Source organism: Ailuropoda melanoleuca, chromosome 10 (assembly GCF_002007445.2).
Source record: "Ailuropoda melanoleuca isolate Jingjing chromosome 10, ASM200744v2, whole genome shotgun sequence".
In the NCBI taxonomy this organism is placed as follows: Eukaryota; Metazoa; Chordata; class Mammalia; order Carnivora; family Ursidae; genus Ailuropoda; species Ailuropoda melanoleuca.
In genome coordinates, this window is record NC_048227.1 from 9,335,142 (window position 1) to 9,356,300 (window position 21,159).

The window sequence follows — 21,159 nt, forward strand, 5'->3', positions numbered from 1 at the left end:
TCACATCAGCATTCCTGAAGATGAAAGCAGGAATCAAGGTGTTTTTGGTACGATGAGGTAAGTTCGACGAACATATAACTGAGAAACAACAGTGAGCAGGAACCTGCTTCCAAAGAACGGAATCTTTGCTTTATGTTGGAATCCCTATGGTAAATGGTGTGGGAATGTAACGAAAATGCCATAAACTTATTTGTAAGAAACAACAGTATGAGAAGCCTCTTAGCCCTAACATCATCATTTGTGAATATGGAAGCATGAACCCAAGTGGTCGTGGAAGCCTACTAAAGTGCCAAAAGCTTATCTCCTAGACACCACACTATACAGGGAAGAAGCAATGAACATCATCTTTCACGAGTTAGGAGGCATTAATGAAAGGTTCTGGAATATCCAGGACTCTGCCCCATCCTTATTAGTAATAAACCACATTGTACAGGAAAAGACCTTCAATTAACATCAGTCTCCTCAATGCTGATCTTGTTTCAACATTGGGTGTGTAGGCCTAGGGAAAGGTCCACATACAAATAGCTATGAAACAACAGTGTCAGGATAATGACCTTCAAGTCACATAAGCCTTCCTGAAGACGGAAGCAAGAATCAATGTGGTTATGGTACCATGAGGTAAGGAAGATGAACATATAACTGAGAAACAACAGTGGGCAGAAACCCGCTTCCAACGAAAAATATCTTTGCTTAATGTGCAAACCCCATCATAAGTGGTTGTGGCAATGTAACGAAAATGCCATAAACGTATCTGTAAGAAACAACAGTCTACAGGAACCCTCTTAGCCCTAACATCATCGCTCATTAATATGGAAGCATGAACCAAAGTGGTGGTGGAAGCCTGATGAAACTGACAACACTTATCTCTGAGACACCACACTATACAGGGAAAGACCAACGAACATCATCTTTCACAAGTAAGGGGGCCTTAATGAAAAGGTTCTGGAATCTAGAGGACTCTGCCCCATCCTTATTGGTAATAAACCACCGTGTATTGGAAAGACCTTCAACTAACATCAGTGTCTTCAATGCTGATCCTGATACAACATTGGGTGTGTAGGCCTAGGGAAAGGACCACATACTTATAGGTCAGTAACAATGGTGTCAGTATCATGTCCTTCAAGTCACATCATCCTTCCTGAAGATGGAAGCAGGAATCAAGGTGGTTCTGGTACCATGAGGGAAGGCTGATGAAAATATAACTGAGAAACAACACCGGCCAGGAACCCGCTTCGAACGAACAGAATCTTTGCTTTATGTTGGAATCCCAACGGTAAGTGGTGTGGGCAATGTAACAGAAATGGCATAAACTTAACTATAAGCAACAACAGGATATGGGAGCCCTCTTAGCCCTATCATCATCACTCGTGAATATGGAAGCATGAAACAAAGTGGTCTGGGAAGCTTGAGAAAAGTGCCTAACACTTATCTCTGAATCATCACACTATACAGGGAAAGACGAAAGAACATCATCTTTCATGAGTAAGGAAGCAGTAATTAAGAGGTTCTGAAATCTCAGGATTCTGCCCCATTCTTATTGGTAATAAAGTACCGTGTACAGGAAAACACCTTCAACTAACATCAGCCTCCTCAGTGCTGATCCTGATTCAACATTGGGTGTGTAGGCCTAGGGAACGGTCAACTTACTTATAGCTAAGAAACAACAGTGTCAGGATAATGCGCTTCAACTCACATCAGCCTTCCTGAAGATGGAAGCAGGTATCAAGGTTTTTATGGTACCATGAGGTAAGGCTGACGAACTTATACCTGAGAAACAACAGTGGGCAGGAACCCGCTTCCAACAAACAGTATATTTACTTAATTTGGAATCCCTATGTTGTGGCAACGTAATGAAAATGCTATAAACTTTTCTGAAAGAAACAACAGTTTACGGGAACCTTCTTAGCCCTCACATTATCATTCTTGAATATGGAAGCATTAACCAAAGTGGTAGTGGAAGTCTTACGAAAGTGCCACACATTTATCTCTGAGACACCACACTATACAGGGAAAGACCAACAAACATCATCTTTCACGAGTAAGGGAGCATTAATGAAAAGGTTCTGGAATCTCGAGGACGCTGCCCCATCCTTATTGGTAATTAAGTACCGTGTACAGGAAAACACCTTCAACTAACATCAGCGTCTTCAATGCTCATCCCGATTCAACTTTGGGTGTGTAGGAATAGGGAAAGGTCCACATACTTATAGGTCAGTAACAACAGTGTCAGTATCATGCCCTTCAAGTCACATCATCCTTCCTGAAGATGGAAGCAGGAATCAAGGTGGTTATGGTACCATCAGGTAAGGCCATCGAACATATACCTGAGAAACAACCTGCTTCCAATGAACAGTATCTTTTCTTAATGTGGAATCCCTTTGGTAAGAGGTTGTGGCAACGTTAGAGATACAGAAGGGCACTATATTATTCTTAAAGGATGTATCCAACAAGTGGATATGACAATTATAAATATATAATGCCCCCACCAGGGGAGTGCAAGGTACACAAGCCAACTCAACCTGAATAAAGAGACATAGATAAGAATACATTAAGTAGGGGACCTCAACACTCCACTATCAGCAATAGACAGAGCACTGGAGCAGAAAACCAACATAGAAACAAGAGCTTTGAATGCCATACCCGACGAGTTGGATCTCGTAGAAATATATAGAACACTACACCCCAGAACCAAAGAATACTCATTCTATTCATATGCCCATGGAACATTCTCAAGAATAGACCATGTTCTGGGACACAAAGCAGGTCTCAACCAATATCAAAGGATTGAAATTATCCCCTGCATATTCTCAGACCACAACGCTCTGAAACTGGAACTCAACCACAAGGAAAAATTTGGAAGAAACTCAAACACTTGGAGACCAAGAACCATCCTCCTCAGGAATGACTCAATAAACCAGGAAATCAAAAATCAATTTAAACAATTTATGGAGACCAACAAGAATGAAAACACAACAGTCTAAAATCTTTGGGATACTGCAAAGGCAGTCCTAAGGGGAAAATACATAGCCATCCAAGCCTCACTCAAAAGAATAGAAAAATCTAAAATGCAGTTTTTATATTCTCACCTCAAGAAGCTGGAACAGCAACAGAGGGACAGGCCTAATCCACTCATGAGGAAGCAGCTGACCAAGATTAGAGCAGAAATCAATGAATTAGAAACCAGAAGTACAGTAGAGCAGATCAACAGAACTAGAAGCTGGTTCATTGAGAGAATCAATCAAATTAACACACCGCTGGCAAGACTTATCCAAAAGAAAAGAGAAAGGACCCAAATTAATAAAATTATGAATGAAAAAGGAGAGATCACGAACAACACCAATGAAATTGGAAGGATTATTAGAAATTTTTATCAACAGCTATATGCCAAAAAACTAAGCAATCTGGAAGAGATGGAGGCCTTCCTGGAAACCTATAAACTACCAAGACTGAAACAGGAAGAAATAGATTTCTTAAACAGGCCAATTAACTATGAAGAAATTGAGTCAGTGATAAACAACCTTCCAAATAATAAAACTCCAGGCCCAGACGGTTTTCCTGGGGAATTCTACCAAACATTCAAAGAAAAAATAATACCTATTCTCCTAAAGCTATTTCAAAAAATAGAAACAGAAGGAAAGCTACCAAACTCATTCTATGAGGCTAATATTACCTTGATCCCCAAACCAGGCAAAGACCCCCTCAAAAAGGAGAATTACAGACCGATTTCTCTAATGAATATGGATGCCAAAATCCTCAACAAGATCCTTGCTAATAGAATCCAACAGTACATTAAAAGGATTATCCATCATGACCAAGTGGGATTCATCCCTGGGATGCAAGCGTGGTTCAACATTTGCAAATCAATCAGCGTGATACATCATATCAACAAAAAAACACTCAGAAAACATATGATCCCCTCAATTGATGCAGAAAAAGCATTTGAAAAAACACAGCATCCTTTCCTGATTAAAACCCTTCAGAGCGTAGGAATAGAGGGTACATTTCTCAATCTCATAAAAACTATCTATTAAAAGCCTACAGCAAATACNAGCCTACTGCAAGCATTATTCTCAATGGGGAAAAGCTGGAAGCCTTTCCCTTAAGATCAGGAACACGACAAGGATGCCCACTCTCGCCACTATTATTCAACATAGTACTAGAAGTCCTTGCAACAGCAATCAGACAACAAAAAGGGATAAAAGGTATCCAAATCGGCAAAGAAGAAGTCAAAACGTCCNGGAAGCCTTTCCCTTAAGATCAGGAACACGACAAGGATGCCCACTCTCGCCACTATTATTCAACATAGTACTAGAAGTCCTTGCAACAGCAATCAGAAGACAAAAAGGGATCAAAGGTATCCAAATCGGCAAAGAAGAAGTCAAACTGTCTCTCTTTGCAGATGACATGATACTCTATATGGAAAACCCAAAGGAATCCACTCCCAAACTATTAGAAGTTATAGAACAATTCAGTAAGGTGGCAGGATACAAAATCAATGCTCAGAAATCAGTTGCATTTCTCTACACGAATAACGAGACTGAAGAAAGAGAATTTAGGGAATCCATCCCATTTACAATAGCACCGAAACCCATACGTTACCTTGGAATTAACTTAACCAGAGACGTAAAGGACCTATATCCTAGAAACNTTGAAAGACATTGAGGAAGATGCAAAAAGATGGAAAAATATTCCATGCTCATGGATCGGAAGAATTAACATAGTTAAAAATGTCCTTGTTACCCAGAGCAATCTACACTTTCAATGCTCTCCCGATCAAAATACCGATGACATTTTTCAAGGAACTGAAACAAATAGTCCTTAAATTTGTATGGAACTAGAAAAGGCCCCGAATCTCCAAGGAACTGTTGAAAAGGAAAAACAAAGCTGGGGGCATCACAATGCCAGATTTCGAGCTGTACTACAAAGCTGTGATCCCAAAGACAGCATGGTACTGGCACAAAAACAGACACATAGACCAAAGGAACAGAATAGAGAACCCAGAAATGGACCCTCGGCTATTTGAGCAACTAATCTTTGATGAAGCAGGAAAAAACATCTGGTGGAAAAAAGACAGTCACTTCAATAAATGGTGCTGGGGAAATTGGACAGCTACATGCAAAAGAATGAAACTTGACCACTCTCTCACACCATACGCAAACATAAACTCTAAATGGATGAAAGACCTATGTGAGACAGGAATCCATCAAAATTCTAGAGGAGAACATAGGCAGCAACCTCTACGACATCGGCCACAGCAACCTTTTCATGACACATCTCCAAAGGCAAGAGAAGCAAAAGATAAAATGAACATGTGAAACCAGGGGTGTACTGTATGACGACTAACAAAATATAATAAAAAAATTTTAAAAAAAGAACGAACATTAAAAAAAACCGGTCATATGACTACAAAAAGGCTGGAAAAGATACAATAAAATGTTCTCTTGTTATCCACCCCCCCCCAAAAAAAGAAAAGAAACCACACTGTACAGGAACCCTCTTAGTCCTGACATCATCATTCGTGAATGTGGAAGCATGAACCAAAGTGGTCGTGGAAGCCTGACCAAAGTGCCACACACTTATCTCTGCGACACCATACTATACAGGGAAAGACCCACGAACATCATCTTTCAAGAGTAAGGGAGCATTAATGAAAGGTTCTGGAATTTCGAGGACTCAGCCCCATCCTTATTGGAAATAAACCACAGCGTACAGGAAAACACCTCCAAATACCATCAGCCTCCTCATTGTTGAGCCCGATTCTACATTGGGTGTGTAGGCCTGGAAAAATCCACATACTTATAACTAAGAAACAAAGTGTCAGGATATGGCCTTCAAGTCACATCAGCCTTTTTGAAGATAGAAGCAGGAATCAGGTGCTTTTGGTACCATGAGTGAAACCCGACGAACATAGCACTGAGAAACAAAATTTGGCAAAAACCCGCTTCCAAAGAAATTTTTCTTAATGTGTAAACCCTATCATAAGTGGTTGTGCAATGTAACGAAAATGCCATAAACATATCTGGAAGAAACAACACTGTACAGGAACCGTCTTAGCACTAATATCATCATTCGTGAATATGGAAGCATGAACCAAAGTGGTCTTGGAAGCCTGACCAAAGTGCCTAACACTTATCTCTGAGACACCACACTATACAGGGAAAGACCAAAGAACATCATCTTTCAAGGGTAAGGGAGCATTCATGAAAAGGATCTGGAATTTTGAGGACTCAGCCCCATTCTTATTGGTAATAAACCACAGCGTACAGGAAAACACCTCCAACTAACATCAGCCTCCTTAATGTTGACCCTGATTCCACATTGGGTGTATAGGACTGGGAAACTTCCACCACTTATCGCTAAGAAACAAAGTGTCAGGATAATGCCTTTCAAGTCACATCAGCCTTATTGAAGATGGAAGCAGGAATCAAGGTGCTTTTGGTACCATGAGGGAAACACAACGAACAGAGCACTGAAAAACAAAATTTGGCAAAAACCCGCTTCCAACGAAAAATATCTTGCTTAATGTGCATAACCTATCACAAGTGGTTGTGGCAATGTAATGAAAATGCCATAAACATATCTGTAAGAAACAGCAGTGTACAGGAACCGTCTTAGTCCTGACATCATCATTCGTGAAGATGGAAGCATGAACCAAAGTGGTCGTGGAAGCCTGACCAAAGTGCCAATCACTTATCTCTGAGACACCACACTATAGAGGGAAAGACCAATGAACATCATCTTTCACGAGTAAGGGAGTATTAATGAAAAGTTCTGGAATTTCGAGGACTCTGCCCCATCCTTATTGGTAATAAACCACAGCGTACAGGGAAACACCTTCCACGAACATCAGCCTCCTCAATGCTGATCCCGATTCCACATTGTTTGGGAAGGCCTAGGGAAAGGTCCACAGTCTTATGGCTAAGAAAGAACGGTGTCAGGATAATGTCCTTCAAGTCACATCAGCCTTCCTAGAAACGGAAGCAGGAATCAAGGTGGTTATGGCGCCTTGAGGTAGGGAAGACGAACATATAACTGGGAAACAACAGTGGGCAGGGATGCACTTCTAACGGAAAATATCTTTGCTTAATGTGCATACCCTATCATAAGTGGTTCTGGCAACGTAACGAAAATGCCATAAACTTATCTGTAAGAAACGACAGTGTACAGGGGGCGATAGGAATATGGCGGAGGAGTCCAGGACCCCTTTTTCAGCCGGTCCCCTGATTCGAGTTGGATAGGTACCAGACTAGCCTGAAGATCCACGGAATCAGCCTGAGATGCAGGAAGATACATCTGGATCTCTCCCAATGAACATCTCCAGCGCTGAGTATTGAGGTACGATGCGGGGAGCCGTGAAACCGTGCACAGATATCGGAAGATAAACGGAAGGGGGAGGGAGCTGCCGCCTTCGGGCGCCTTGAAGGGGAAGCCTACTGCACGGGGGAGCGGGCGGACTCAAGGACCGGCACCCGTGAGTGAACAGACTGGGACCGTGAGCGGTGAGCGCGCACCACCAGACTTTTCACAGACATCCGGTGTGCTCACTGGAACCAGACTGAGACTGGGAGATCAGGGAGTGCCCAGGGGTGGCTGGTGGCTGGTGGCTGGCAGTGTTAGAAACACAAAGGACGGAGACACGCCGGCCCTGGAAGTGAGGGCTGGGATGCCGGGTGTGGGGTGGACATCCCAGGATGCTGCAGGGTTGAGCAGCACCAATGGAAACAGAGTTAAAGTGGCCAGAACATCAGTGGAGAACGGTCCGCGATCCCTCTGTTCTGAGACAGATGCTGAGATTTGGCCACTGCTGCTCTGACTCTCAGAAGAGGCACAGCAAACCGCCAGGGAAAGCCGCCAGAGAACAAAAGCCTGGAAATACCGGCTCACAGTGTGCCCTTTCCCATCCCCCTCTCAGGGGACACGGAGACTCTACCCAAACAGGGTTGCCTGGGTATTGGCGCGGCAGCCCCTCTCCCAGAAGGCAGGCTGAAAAATCAAGAAGCCCACATCCCTAAGATCCCTATAAAACAAGGGCGCATTGCCTGGGTACCGGTCAATAATTTGGGCTCTGGACAACCCCGCAACCTCTCCTCATCAGAATGACGAGAAGGAGAAGCCCCCCCAGCAAAAGACTTGAAAAAAGTATTAACGAAAATGTTAATGAGAATATAGAATCTCTAAGGGTGGAAATGAGAGCAAATCTGGCAGAAATTAAAAATTCTATGAGCCAAATGCAGCCCAAACTAGAGGCTCTGACGGCTTAATGAGAATATAGAATCTCTAAGGGTGGAAATGAGAGCAAATCTGGCAGAAATTAAAAATTCTATGAGCCAAATGCAGCCCAAACTAGAGGCTCTGACGGCTACGGTAAATGAGGCAGAGGAACGTATTAGCGATTTGGAGGATGGGTTAGTAGAAGCAAAAGTGAAAATAGAAGCTGGATGTAAAAAACTCCACGCCCACGAATGTAGGTTACGGGAGATTACTGACTCAATGAAACGTTCCAATGTCAGAATCATCGGCATCCGCAAGGGGGTGGAGAAAAACAGAGGTCTAGAAGAGATATTTGAACAAATTGTAGCTGAAAACTTCCCTAATCTAGTGAGGGAAAACAAACATTCATGTCCAAGAGGCAGTGAGGACCCCTCCCAAGCTCAACCACGACAAACCTACACCACGTCACGTCATAGTGCAATTCGCAAATATTAGATCCAAGGATACAGTATTGAAAGCGGCCAGGGCAAAGAAATCTCTCATGTACCAAGGCAAAGGTATCAGAATTACGTCAGACCTGTCTACACAGACCTGGAATGAAAGAAAGGGTTGTCGGGGCATTTTTAAAGGTCTTTCAGAGAAAAACATGCAGCCAAGGTTCCTTTATCCCACAAAGCAGTCATTCAGAATGGATGGAGAAATAAAGACCTTCCAGAATCGCCAGTCATTGGTCAATTTCGTGAACCATGAAACCAGCCCTACAGGAGATATTAAGGGGGATTCTATAAAGGTAAAAAGGCCCCAAGAGTGATACAGAGCAGAAAGTCACAATCTATAGAAACAAAGACTTTACGGGCAACGTGGCATCATTAAAATCATATCTCTCAATACTCAGTCTCAACATAAATGGCCTGAATGCTCCCATAAAACGCCACAGGGTTGCAGATTGGATAAAAAGAAATGACCATCCATTTGCTGTGTACAAGAGACTCATTTTGAATCCAAAGATACATTCAGGCTGAAAGTAAAGGGATGGAATACCATCTTTCACGCAAATGGACCTCAAAAGAAAGCTGGGGTAGCAATTTTCATATCAGATAGGTTGGATTTTAAACTAAAGACTATAGTTAGAGAAACAGAAGGGCACTATATTATTCTTAAGGGATGTATCCAACAGGTGGAGATGACAATTATAAATATATATGCCCCCAACAGGGGAGCAGCAAGATACACAAGCCAACTCTTAACCAGAATAAAGAGACATATAGAAAGAATACATTAATAGTAGGGGACCTCAATACCCCACTAACAGAAATATACAGAACACCCTTGCAAAAACTCAGTAAAAGAACAAAGGCTTTGAATGCCATACTCGACGAGTTGGACCTCATAGAAGTCATAGAACATAGAACACTACACCCCAGAACCAAAGAATACTCATTCTATTCTAATGCCCATGGAACATTCTCAAGAATAGACCATGTTCTGGGACACAAAACAGGTCTCAACCAATACCAAAAGATTGAAATTATCCCCTGCATATTCTCAGACCACAATGCTCTGAAATTGGAACTCAACCACAAAGAAAAATTTGGAAGAAACTCAAACACTTGGAGACAAAGAATCATCCTCCTCAGGAATGACTCAATAAACCAGGAAATCAAAAATCAATTTGAACAATTTATGGAGACCAACGAGAATGAAAACACAACAGTCCAAAACCTATGGGATACTGCAAAGGCAGTCCTAAGGGGAAAATACATAGCCATCCAAGCCTCACTCAAAAGAATAGAAAAATCTAAAATGCAGTTTTTATATTCTCACCTCAAGAAGCTGGAACAGCAACAGAGGGACAGGCCTAATCCACTCACGAGGAAGCAGTTGACCAAAATTAGAGCAGAAATCAATGAATTAGAAACCAGAAGTACAGTAGAGCAGATCAACAGAACTAGAAGCTGGTTCTTTGAGAGAATCAATAAAATTGACAGCCCACTGGCAAGACTTATCCAAAAGAAAAGAGAAAGTCCAGAAAACAAAGAGAAAGGACTGAGATTATTAAAATTATGACTGAAAAGGGAGAGGTCACGACCAGCACCATTGAAATTGCAAGGATTATTAGAAACTTTTATCAACAGCTATATGCCAAAAAACTAAACAATCTGGAAGAGATGGAGGCCTTCCTGGAAACCTATAAACTACCAAGACTGAAACAGGAAGAAATAGATTTCTTAAATAGGCCAATTAACTATGAAGAAATTGAGTCAGTGATAAACAACCTTCCAAATAACAAAACTCCAGGCCCGGATGGTTTTCCTGGGGAATTCTACCAAACATTCAAAGAAGAAATAATATCTGTTCTCCTAAAGCTATTGCAAAAAATATNAAACAACCTTCCAAATAATAAAACTCCAGGCCCAGACGGTTTTCCTGGGGAATTCTACCAAACATTCAAAGAAGAAATAATACCTATTCTCCTAAAGCTATTTCAAAAAATAGAAACAGAAGGAAAGCTACCAAACTCATTCTATGAGGCTAATATTACCTTGATCCCCAAACCAGGCAAAGACCCCCTCAAAAAGGAGAATTACAGACCGATTTCCCTAATGAATATGGACGCCAAAATCCTCAACAAGATCCTTGCTAATAGAATCCAACAGTACGTTAAAAGGACTATCCATCATGACCAAGTGGGATTCATCCTTGGGATGCAAGTGTGGTTCAACATTCGCAAATTGATCAGGATGATACATCATATCAACAAGAAAAGACTCAAGAACCATATGATCCTCTCAATTGATGCAGAAAAAGCATTTGACAAAATACAGCATCCTTTCCTGATTAAAACCCTTCAGAGTGTAGGAATAGAGGGTACATTTCTCAATCTCATAAAAGCCATCTATGAAAAGCCTACTGCAAGCATTATTCTCAATGGGGAAAAGCTGGAAGCCTTTCCCTTAAGATCAGGAACACGACAAGGATGCCCACTCTCGCCACTATTATTCAACATAGTACTAGAAGTCCTTGCAACAGCAATCAGAAGACAAAAAGGGATCAAAGGTATCCAAATCGGCAAAGAAGAAGTCAAACTGTCTCTCTTTGCAGATGACATGATACTCTATATGGAAAACCCAAAGGAATCCACTCCCAAACTATTAGAAGTTATAGAACAATTCAGTAAGGTGGCAGGATACAAAATCAATGCCCAGAAATCAGTTGCATTTCTATACACGAATAACGAGACTGAAGAAAGAGAAATTAGGGAATCCATCCCATTTACAATAACACCAAAAACCATACGTTACCTTGGAATTAACTTAACCAGAGACGTAAAGGACCTATATCCTAGAAACTATAGATCACTTTTGAAAGATATTGAGGAAGACATAAAAAGATGGAAAAATATTCCATGCTCATGGATTGGAAGAATTAACATAGTTAAAATGTCCATACTACCCAGAGCAATCTACACTTTCAATGCTATCCCGATCAAAATACCGAGGACATTTTTCAAAGAACTGGAACAAATAGTCCTTAAATTTGTATGGAACCAGAAAAGGCCCCGAATCTCCAAGGAACTGTTGAAAAGGAAAAACAAAGCTGGGGGCATCACAATGCCGGATTTCGAGCTGTACTACAAAGCTGTGATCACAAAGACAGCATGGTACTGGCACAAAAACAGACACATCGACCAATGGAACAGAATAGAGAACCCAGAAATGGACCCTCGGCTCTTTGGGCAACTAATCTTTGATAAAGCAGGAAAAAACATCCGGTGGAAAAAAGACAGTCTCTTCAATAAATGGTGCTGGGAAAATTGGACAGCTACATGCAAAAGAATGAAACTTGACCACTCTCTCACACCATACACAAAAATAAACTCCAAATGGATGAAAGACCTCAATGTGAGACAGGAATCCATCAAAATTCTAGAGGAGAACATAGGCAACAACTTCTATGACATCGGCCAGAGCAACCTTTTTCACGACACATCTCCAAAGGCAAGAGAAATAAAAGATAAAATGAACTTATGGGACTTTATCAGGATAAAGAGCTTCTGCACAGCCAAGGAAACAGTCAAAAAAACTAAGAGACAGCCCACGGAATGGGAGAATATATTTGCAAAGGACACCACAGATAAAGGACTGGTATCCAAGATCTACAAAGAACTTCTCAAACTCAATACACGAGAAACAAATAAACAAATCATAAAATGGGCAGAAGATATGAACAGACACTTTTCCAATGAAGACATACAAATGGCTAACAGACACATGAAAAAATGTTCAAAATCATTAGCCATCAGGGAAATTCAAATCAAAACCACACTGAGATACCACCTTACGCCAGTTAGAATGGCAAAGATAGACAAGGCAAGAAACAACAATTGTTGGAGAGGATGTGGAGAAAGGGGATCCCTCCTACATTGTTGGTGGGAATGCAAGTTGGTACAGCCACTCTGGAAAACAGTGTGGAGGTCCCTTAAAAAGTTAAAAATTGAACTACCCTATGACCCAGCCATTGCACTACTGGGTGTTTACCCCAAAGATACAGACGTAGTAAAGAGAAGGGCCATATGCACCCCAATGTTCATAGCTGCATTGTCCACAATAGCCAAATCATGGAAGGAGCCGAGATGCCCTTCAACAGATGACTGGATTAAGAAGCTGTGGTCCATATATACAATGGAATATTACTCAGCTATCAGAAAGAACGAATTCTCAACATTTGCTGCAACATGGACGGCACTGGAGGAGATAATGCTAAGTGAAATAAGTCAAGCAGAGAAAGACAATTATCATATGATTTCTCTCATCTATGGAACATAAGAACTAGGAAGATCGGTAGGGGAAGAAAGGGATAAAGAAAGGGGGGGTAATTAGAAGGGGGAAGGAAGCATGAGAGACTATGGACTCTGAGAAACAAACTGAGGGCTTCAGAGGGGAGGGAGGTGGGGGAATGGGATAGACTGGTGATGGGTAATAAGGAGGGCACGTATTGCATGGTGCACTGGGTGTTATATGCAACTAATGAATCATCGAACTTTACATCAGAAACCAGGGATGTACTGTATGGTGACTAACATAATATAATTAAAAAAATTTTTAAAAAAGAATATTTCATGGCCCATCTGGCTCTCGCTGACCTCATCTTTATGCTCTAGTAATATGGAATTGTTTGAGTCATGCTGTTTCCTCTGTCTGGACCATGGAAGTTCCTAGCGATCCTTCAAAACTTAGCTCAAGAAGGCCTTTCTGAAGCCCCGGCGTCCCCTTAGTACCATAATGTTGCAGGCACAGAGGGTGGGCGGGGAGGGGCAAGGCAGAGGACAGAGTGGTGGGACTTTGCACACTTCACCCTCCAGACCCCAGCTGTTGCCCCAGGAGAGGAAACGAATGGGTGAACAGGACTGCCCTGGGCACAGGTCATCCTTGACGTTTCAGGGACTCATTATGGCAGGTTTCCATGTCCAGTTGGGCAGGTTGTATCCTGCACAAAGGTGCCTGGCCGAGGTGGCAAGTGAGGACTGAAATCACGCTGTGTGCAAGGGCTGGGGTGGTACCCACGCTTTCCGTTGCGCCCAGGGGGGCCTTCCCGTCTCCGAGCCCTGCACTATAGCAGCCTGTCCAGCAGAGGGCGTGCTTTAAAAAATTTCTAAAAGTCGTGAGAGCCACCTCCTGCAGCCTCCCGGGGCCACCTGTGGGGACCCAGACAGGAAAGCAAAGTGAGAAATGCTGTGATCAAGGTTCTGGATCCTCCCAGAAAATTCTAAGACTCTAACCCTAATCCCAGCCTCTGGCAAGCTTTGCGAGATGCTCCAGGCAGCCTGTGGCCTCCTGGTTGCTCTTGTGTCCCTGAGTGGGCTAGCTCAGCAAATTGTCTCCTTTCCTTCAGTCCTTGCCTCGCTCCAGAACTCTCTGGGGCCTTTGGGTCAGCACACTTGTTCTCCCTGCCCTCCTCTAACGGAGTGTCAGGTATCACTAAGATCTGAGAGGAAAAGTCACAACTTCATTTCTCTGCTTTGTGACTGGGGCAGAGAGTGGAGGGGCTTAGGTAGGGGCTTGCAGGTTTGGGCAGTGGAGACTTCCATCTGTCAGCAAACACTCTGTCGCCTGTGGCCCTGGGGGGGGTGGTCAAGATTTCTACTTCCTGGGACTTTGACACTTTGGGATTTCCACAGATGTGGGCAGGTGCAGCACCCAGCCACCCTCAGCCACGGTTTCTGTACATGATGACTGCCTCAGTTGCCCACTTAGGCCCCAGGGCTGTCCATCTGAGGACCTTCTCCAGCACCTGTGTGGGCAGGCCAGATGTGGAGTCTGGGGCAGCCTCCTACCAGGACGGAGAAGACAAAGAACCCTAGTTTTTGTGCAGTGCAGGGGCGGGAGGCAGGTAAACGGGGGTCTCTTATGGCAACTGGGTCCCCACGGTAACTTGGCCCCCACCCAGCAGTATCTGTGAGGTCACCCTCCCTCTCCCAGCTGGAGGAAGGGGAGAAGGGCCAGACATGGAGCCCGTCCCTCCAGTCAGATCCAACCTCTTGGGGATTCTGCTGCTGGTGGTGAAGCTCTCAGTGCTGGTGAGTGGGGCACTGGGGGCACTGGGGTGGGGTCCTCCCAGCCCTTCACAGCCACCTCAGAGCTGTTGGGCCCCATGGACCTGTCCCTGCCGGTGGCGCTAGACGACTACCTGCCTTAGAAGCCCCACCCCCAAGCCAGGTGGCTGTGTCCCACACCGCCCCCTAGGGCTCCAAGTGGTCCTCTGGACAAGGACGTGTAGGGTCCAGATAGGGGGCTTTAGGACACTGATGAGGGGCCGTTCAGCCCCAGGACTCAGGTGGGGCTTCCCCGTTTATAGACTCTTTCCCCACCCAAGCTCACTCTTTTCTCCCCACGAATGGGAGACAACAAATCCAGCCTGTCACCCAGGACAGAAGCCTGGAGGTCTTCTTGGGTCCCTCCCTCTCCTTCCCTCCTCTCCATAGGTCCTTCAGTCCCTCGGTCATTGTCCCCATGCCTCACACCTCTACCGGTAACAGCAGTGCCCTTTGCCCCCAGCCGCCCTCATGACACCAACAGGCAATCGGTGGGCAGGAGAGCCCAGGTGTTTGAGAGAAAAGACGCCCCTGGGGTTCAAATCCTGCAGGATCAGAGAGCTGAGGGGGATGGGTGGTCATTCCTCCAATAATAATAATAATAATAATAATAATAATAGTAATAAACAGCCCACTTCCTCTGTCTAGAGTATTATAAATACTCACTTCAATCCAAGGGAATGAAAACCAACAATAATTCGAAACACTTTCTAAAGCCCCCTCCTGAGAATGGAGTCCTTAGAAGTGGGCAGATTAGGGAAATTGAGGGCCAGAGAGAAGGGGGGCCTGGCCCGCGGTGGCGGGTAGGGCTCCTCCCCCACATGAGTGACAACGGGTTGGCTCTCTCTCCTCCTGCAGCTGGTCCAGAACCGGGTCCACCTCTACAATCTCTTCCTCCTCAAGATTCTCCTCTTCAATCGCTGGCTGTCGGGGCTGGCCCAGGAGGCTTGGGGGTGCCGCGGCCGCCAGGCCCCTCCAGCCGCCAGCCCCCTGGGCTGGGCGCTGTGGGCGGGGCTGGGACTGCTCAGAGTCCCCGTTTGGTTGGGGCTGCAGGCGCCCCAGCTGGCCTGGGCAGGCATGCGGCACTGTGCCCGGGCCTTGGGCCTGGCCCCCAAGTGGCTAGGCCTGTCTGTGGCCACCTGCACGGACCTGCTTCTGTCCGGCCTGCACGGTCTGATGCTGGCAGGCTTGCTGCTGTCACTGCTGACCTGGAGGCTGTGCCGGAGGGCCCATCGTCTCTGCAGCCTTGGCGGGCTGCTCAGCAAGGTGGGCGGGCCGGGCGGCACGAGGGCAGGCCTGGGGCCCTGGGCCTGGCCCCTTGCCCATCCACTCATCCCCTCCAGGCGCTACTGGACAGCCGCGTGGTGCCGGAGCTCTGGGCGCTGCAGAGGCGTCTGTACTGGTGGGTGGAGACCACGACAGCGCTCACCTGGCACCTGGCCTATCTCATCACCTGGACCACTTGCCTCGCCTCCCACCTGCTGCAAGCCGCCTTTGAGCACACGGCCCAGCTGGCCCAGTCCCAGGACGCTGAGCCCCCGCGGGGCTCAGGAACCTTGTCTGCGTCCCCACTCCCCGAGCCCCTGGGCCCCGAGGCCGGGCCAGCCCTGCCAGAGCATGGGACCCCTGCAGAATAAGTATGTCTGCATCTGCCTTTCTGAATCTGGTCTGGCCTGGGGTCTCACTCTGTGTCCCTCTTCCCTACTGGTGTGTGTGTGTGCGTGTGCGTGCATGTGTGTGCATGTGTGCCCTAGGGCTGCCTCTGGGAAGGAACTCACGTTCCGTGGGCCCCTGATCTGTGCCAGATGACCCTCTCAGATGCTTTATGTACATAATTTCGTTTAAATCTCATAGCATTACAGGCATCAGGTTTGATTAGCTCCATTTTCCAGATGAGAAAATTGAGCCTCAGAAGGTGGAACGTTCCCAAGGTCCCCAGAATAAGTCAGCACTGGACCCTAGATCTCTTGCTTCCCAGAACCCCTAACTTTCATAGGTCTGTGCTCCCTATTCTCAGGACTGTCAGTGCCCAGGGCTTTAAGGGAGATGGGACTCTGGCCTCTGGGGGGTGCCAAGGCCTCACATTTCAGAGATTTAGAAAGTTCCTTTGAGTAGTGACTCCTGAGCTAGTCTGCAATTAGCTCGTCCATTCCTTTACACTCTTAGCCACTCACGTTACCACTCAGCTACCCAGCCACCCATCCATCCATCCATCCATCCATCCATCCATCTGCCCATCTTCCATCCATCCATCCATCCATCCATCCATCCATCCATTCACCTGCCCATCCATCCATCCACCCATCAACCCATCCATTCATTCCTCAGCCTGTTTACCCACCCACCTACCATCCATCCACCGCTCACCCATAAGTCCATCCATAGATCCATCCATCTATATATCTCCTCCAGGGAAAGAGAAACATCCAAAATCTCAGCCGAGGGAGCTAAGCAAGCTCACGTGGCAGTGGCTCGGACTCCCCCTGCCCCTGAGGCCAGTGATTCTGTAAGAGGAGGGGAAGGGATGGTTTCGTGGGAGTTAGCAATCACCTTCCACTCACTCTCAAGCCCGAGGGTGCTCAGAGTGTGGGAAGATGTTCCAGAGAGTTCTGCCCTGTATTTGCCTTCTGCATTCTGGTTCCTGGGGAAATTAGGGCCAGATTCCTGCCCTGCCTCCCATATGGATCGGCAGATGGCCCAGGGTAGGTGTGGGGTGAACTTCTGGGTCCTTTCTCTGAGTCTGAGGAGCAGCCCCAGCCTGGCCCTGGGGGAGACATCTGAAGGGCTACCATCTGGCCCATGAGGCAGAACATTTGCTGGGAACGTGCTGGAGTAAACGTGACTGGGATTCCAGAACATGCACACAATTTGTAGGGAAAGCTGTGTGCTGAGGTGTGTGAAGTTGGCCGGCGGCTGAGGTTGGGGACTGGGGGAGAGGGAAGGAGGCCCCAGGGCAGGCATACGGAGTTGCATGGGCCCCAAGCTGCATGGGCCCAAGCGGGTGTTTGAAAGGCCTGTGGCCTGCAGGGCCTGGGGTGCTGGGAGGGAGGGAGGGGGCAGGTGGAGAGGGGCCTCAAGGGCCAGAGGGGGACAGGAAGGGCCACGGCCTACACCTGGTGGGGGGGGCGGGGAGGGGGGATAAGACAGGAGCCAGGGTGGAGCTGGGGGTTGGGCTGGAGGCTGGGACCAGCAGGGAGGCTGGCACAGGCCTGGGCAGTGGGGCTGGAGGCAAGACCGTGTATGTGATACTAGTATTTTTCCTTTTCTAACTTTTTCAAACATTACCCACAATACAGGCATGTTAAGGTAACAGTGTTTCCTTCCTCTCTGGTTCGAAACTTGGGAGACACAGTGTTGCGTGTGTGCTGCGTATCTTTCCAGCCACGACGCGTTGCATACGTGCAGGCCGGCAGGCAGGCAGCCACGTTACACCTGCAGTTCTGCCTCCGACGGAGACCAAGCCAGCTATGCGCATCGTTAGGCGGAAGGCTCACATGCCACCCACCCATTTCCAAGTCAGTCCACATGGATGTCTTGTCCTTTCGAACTGCTGCATGGAGGTCAGCTACAAGTTCTGCTCTTTCCCTGCAAGGGAGCTCCAAAGCACTGGGGGTGGGGGGTGGGCCCCAGAAGAATCGCGTGCGGGCAGGGATGGGCACAGGGGGCAGGTGGCCCCTGCCCTGGGGAGTTCCTCTGACCCTCCACCTGCCATGCTCCCACCCCTGTGGTCTGGGGCTGAGACCTCTGGGGCACGAGGGACCAGGACTGGGGAAAGTGCTGCGGTTGCAGAGGCTGAGAGCCTAGCCTGGCCTTGGACCTGAGGTTGGGCTGGGGCCAGGACACCAGCTGGGATGATGCTGTCCCGGGCATGTCCACCTGCTCAACTTGCCCCCTCAGAGAGCTGGCTCCCAAATCCTTGGCTGCTGGCAGAAATGAGGACACAGCTGGAAAAGGCCTGGCCTGCATTTTCCACACTGGGGCTCTGCACAGAGTTGGGGGGGGTGGCACTCCTGTGTGGCTGCCTGGGCTAAGTGCCCACTCACACGACACACTGGGGAGAGAAGACCTCAAGGCCCGGGAGGAGGAGTAGGCCTGAGGGCAGACTGGGAGCCCATCCTTGTGGTCTGGGTGGCTGGGAAGCCTTCTTGAAGGAGGGGACGTTTGAACTGGGTTTACAAGAGAAGAATGTACCACAGCCCCTGGGTGCCGGCCCCAGGTCTGCTCCGTGCCGTACAAACTTTGTCAGGCTCCGACCCTCTCTGGACCTGGTTTTTCCCAGTTGTTGTTGCTAACCTGTGACGAGGGAAGGGCCCCCGGCTGGGTTCCAGAACATAGGCTGACACCTTTGTCCACCCTGGGAAGCGTCCAGGCCGGTGAGCTGGGGCGGCACTGAGCAGGGGTGGGGTGGCTTGCGAGGGAGTTGCCCCGGGCCTGAGGAGAAGGCCTGGTGGGAGACACTTGGTTCCCTGGCTCTGGCCTGCTTCTAGCTAAGACCTTAGCTGAAGCTCTGCCCCTGGGCCTCAGTTTCCGCATCTGTGCAGTGTGGGATGACCAGATTATCCCTGATGGGACAGCCAGCACTCGAGTCACCTCAGTGACCTGGAGGCTCCAGCCCAGAGGTGGTCTGGAGCAGGGGTGGGATGGTGTGGGCCTGGGGCTGCTGTGTATCTTACCCGAGCTGAGGTCTGGCTCCGTGGAGTTACACTTCCAGGCCTTTCCGGAAGGAGGTCTTCCAGGGCCTTGGGGCTGGGACTTGGGAGGAAGGCAGGAGGGCAAGAAGCTTCCCCTGGCACACATTGGGCAGTTCAGAGGCCTGGAGGTGAGAAAGCCACAGGTTGAATATGGGATCCACAACCTTCTGGCTGTGTGACATCAGGCAAGTCCCTTATCCCTGTGAGCCTCAGTTTCCCCACCTACAAGTAGGCCTGATGATAGCATGTCAGGCCTCACAGGGCTATCATCAGGTCTGTGCATGAGGCAGAAGGGACTGGGAACCCCAGCTCCCTCTCTCGGGCCTGCTGCCTTCGCAGGGGCCATGGGAACCCCATTTCTGAGGCTCAGGGCAAGGGCAGTCAGTCCATCTGCCTCTGGCCTGTGTGTGTGGAGGGGCCCTGGCCTGCTGGAGGAAAACAAGTGGGGGGCAGTGTGGGGGGGCTGTGGGCAGGGTGGGGGGAGCTGGCTGAAGGGCTGGCCAGAAGCTCCACGCAATCTGTCTGCTATGCAGTCCCGGGCCTGGCCTGTATTTATTTATGCTGAGCGTATATTTATATCAGCCCCTTTCTCATTAATAGGGCAGGAAATGGCTGGAATTGTTACATACCTGGCCGCCCAGGGGTCCCGCTCCGCCAAGACACACAGGGCCCGGGCTGCCCAGCCACGACTGACTGCGAGGGGCCCCCTCCTCAGTCCCCGGCCTGAGCCACTGGCCTTTCACTGACCTTGCTTGCAATGAGCCCCCCTTTACTTCCTTGAGCTCCCACTCACTCCCTGAGCCCACAGCCCTGGGAAAGGGGTTCATTTTCTGACATCTCCCTGTCCCCCAGCTCCCGACACCATCCCAACCTCAGGAGAAATAGGGTTGTCAGGCACCGTGCAGGGGCAACTTGTGGAATTGGGAGAGGGGACTCTGGGCAGACGGCAGGCAGACCCTCAGAGTGAGAAATGGGGGTCCCCTTGATTTGGGGGATGGGGTCCTGGAGCCCTGGGGTGGGCCACAGAGGAAGCGAGGGGATGGAGAGAGCCCTCCTGAGGCTTAGGGGTAATCGCAAGCCGAGCCACATGGCCGCCAGGCCAGAGCCTGCAGCTGATGGGGGGCTCATCCCAGTCCTGTCTTCCTGGCCACCATGGCTAGCCAAGGCTTCCCTGCTAGTGGCCCAGCAGCCCCTTCCCCGGCCCCCACGCTGCGCTCAGAGGCAAGCCAGCATCTCTGCAGGCCGAGCTTTGGGCGTGGGCCCCAGGTGCGCCTGCCAGAGCTGAGGGGCGCGGCCCCCTCCCCAGAGCGCTCGCCTGACATAACCTATTAGTGCATCTGCTTCGGCCGGCTCCCCCACCAGCCTCCCTACCCAGGCCAGACTGTGCTGTCCTGCTGTCTACCTCCTGGGGGCTTTGCTGGGGCAGGGTCGGAAGGAGCCTGCAGGAGCCTGCAGGACGCCCACCAGCCCTGGGGGTAGCCGTGCCTGCTTCCCCGCCCCTCAGGGGCCCAGGAGCTGTATCCGGCCTGAGGCCTCTTCTGGGCCAGGTCTCCTGGCAGCTCCCCTGCTGGTCAGTGGGCCTGGGCTCCAACTCGTGCCCTCTGAGGCCTCCATGTCCTCCCGGCTCAGAGCCCAGAGCGGGGCCAGTGTGCAGATATGGCCATT

The 21,159-nt window shown here is 48.3% G+C and overlaps 1 protein-coding gene across 1 annotated transcript; it reads left to right on the forward strand.

The window, feature by feature from the left end:
• The first annotated feature begins 14,715 nt into the window (after positions 1 to 14,715).
• On the forward strand, positions 14,716 to 16,440 carry TMEM270 (transmembrane protein 270). Its single transcript, XM_002920089.3, has 3 exons — positions 14,716 to 14,788; positions 15,662 to 16,069; positions 16,147 to 16,440. Exons 1-3 carry the CDS (start codon positions 14,717 to 14,719, stop codon positions 16,438 to 16,440), a joined length of 774 nt encoding a protein of 257 aa, XP_002920135.2. The 5' UTR covers position 14,716.
• Positions 16,441 to 21,159: the final 4,719 nt, after the last annotated feature.

What these genes read in the sequence shown, in the direction of transcription:
- TMEM270 (XM_002920089.3), top strand. Translation starts at nt 14,717, where the DNA reads ATGGAGCCCGTCCCTCCAGTCAGATCCAACCTCTTGGGGATTCTGCTG. An exon ending in TGGTGAAGCTCTCAGTGCTG is followed by an intron (nt 14,789 to 15,661) that starts GTGAGTGGGGCA and finishes CTCCTCCTGCAG; the next exon opens with CTGGTCCAGAACCGGGTCCA. An exon ending in TTGGCGGGCTGCTCAGCAAG is followed by an intron (nt 16,070 to 16,146) that starts GTGGGCGGGCCG and finishes CATCCCCTCCAG; the next exon opens with GCGCTACTGGACAGCCGCGT.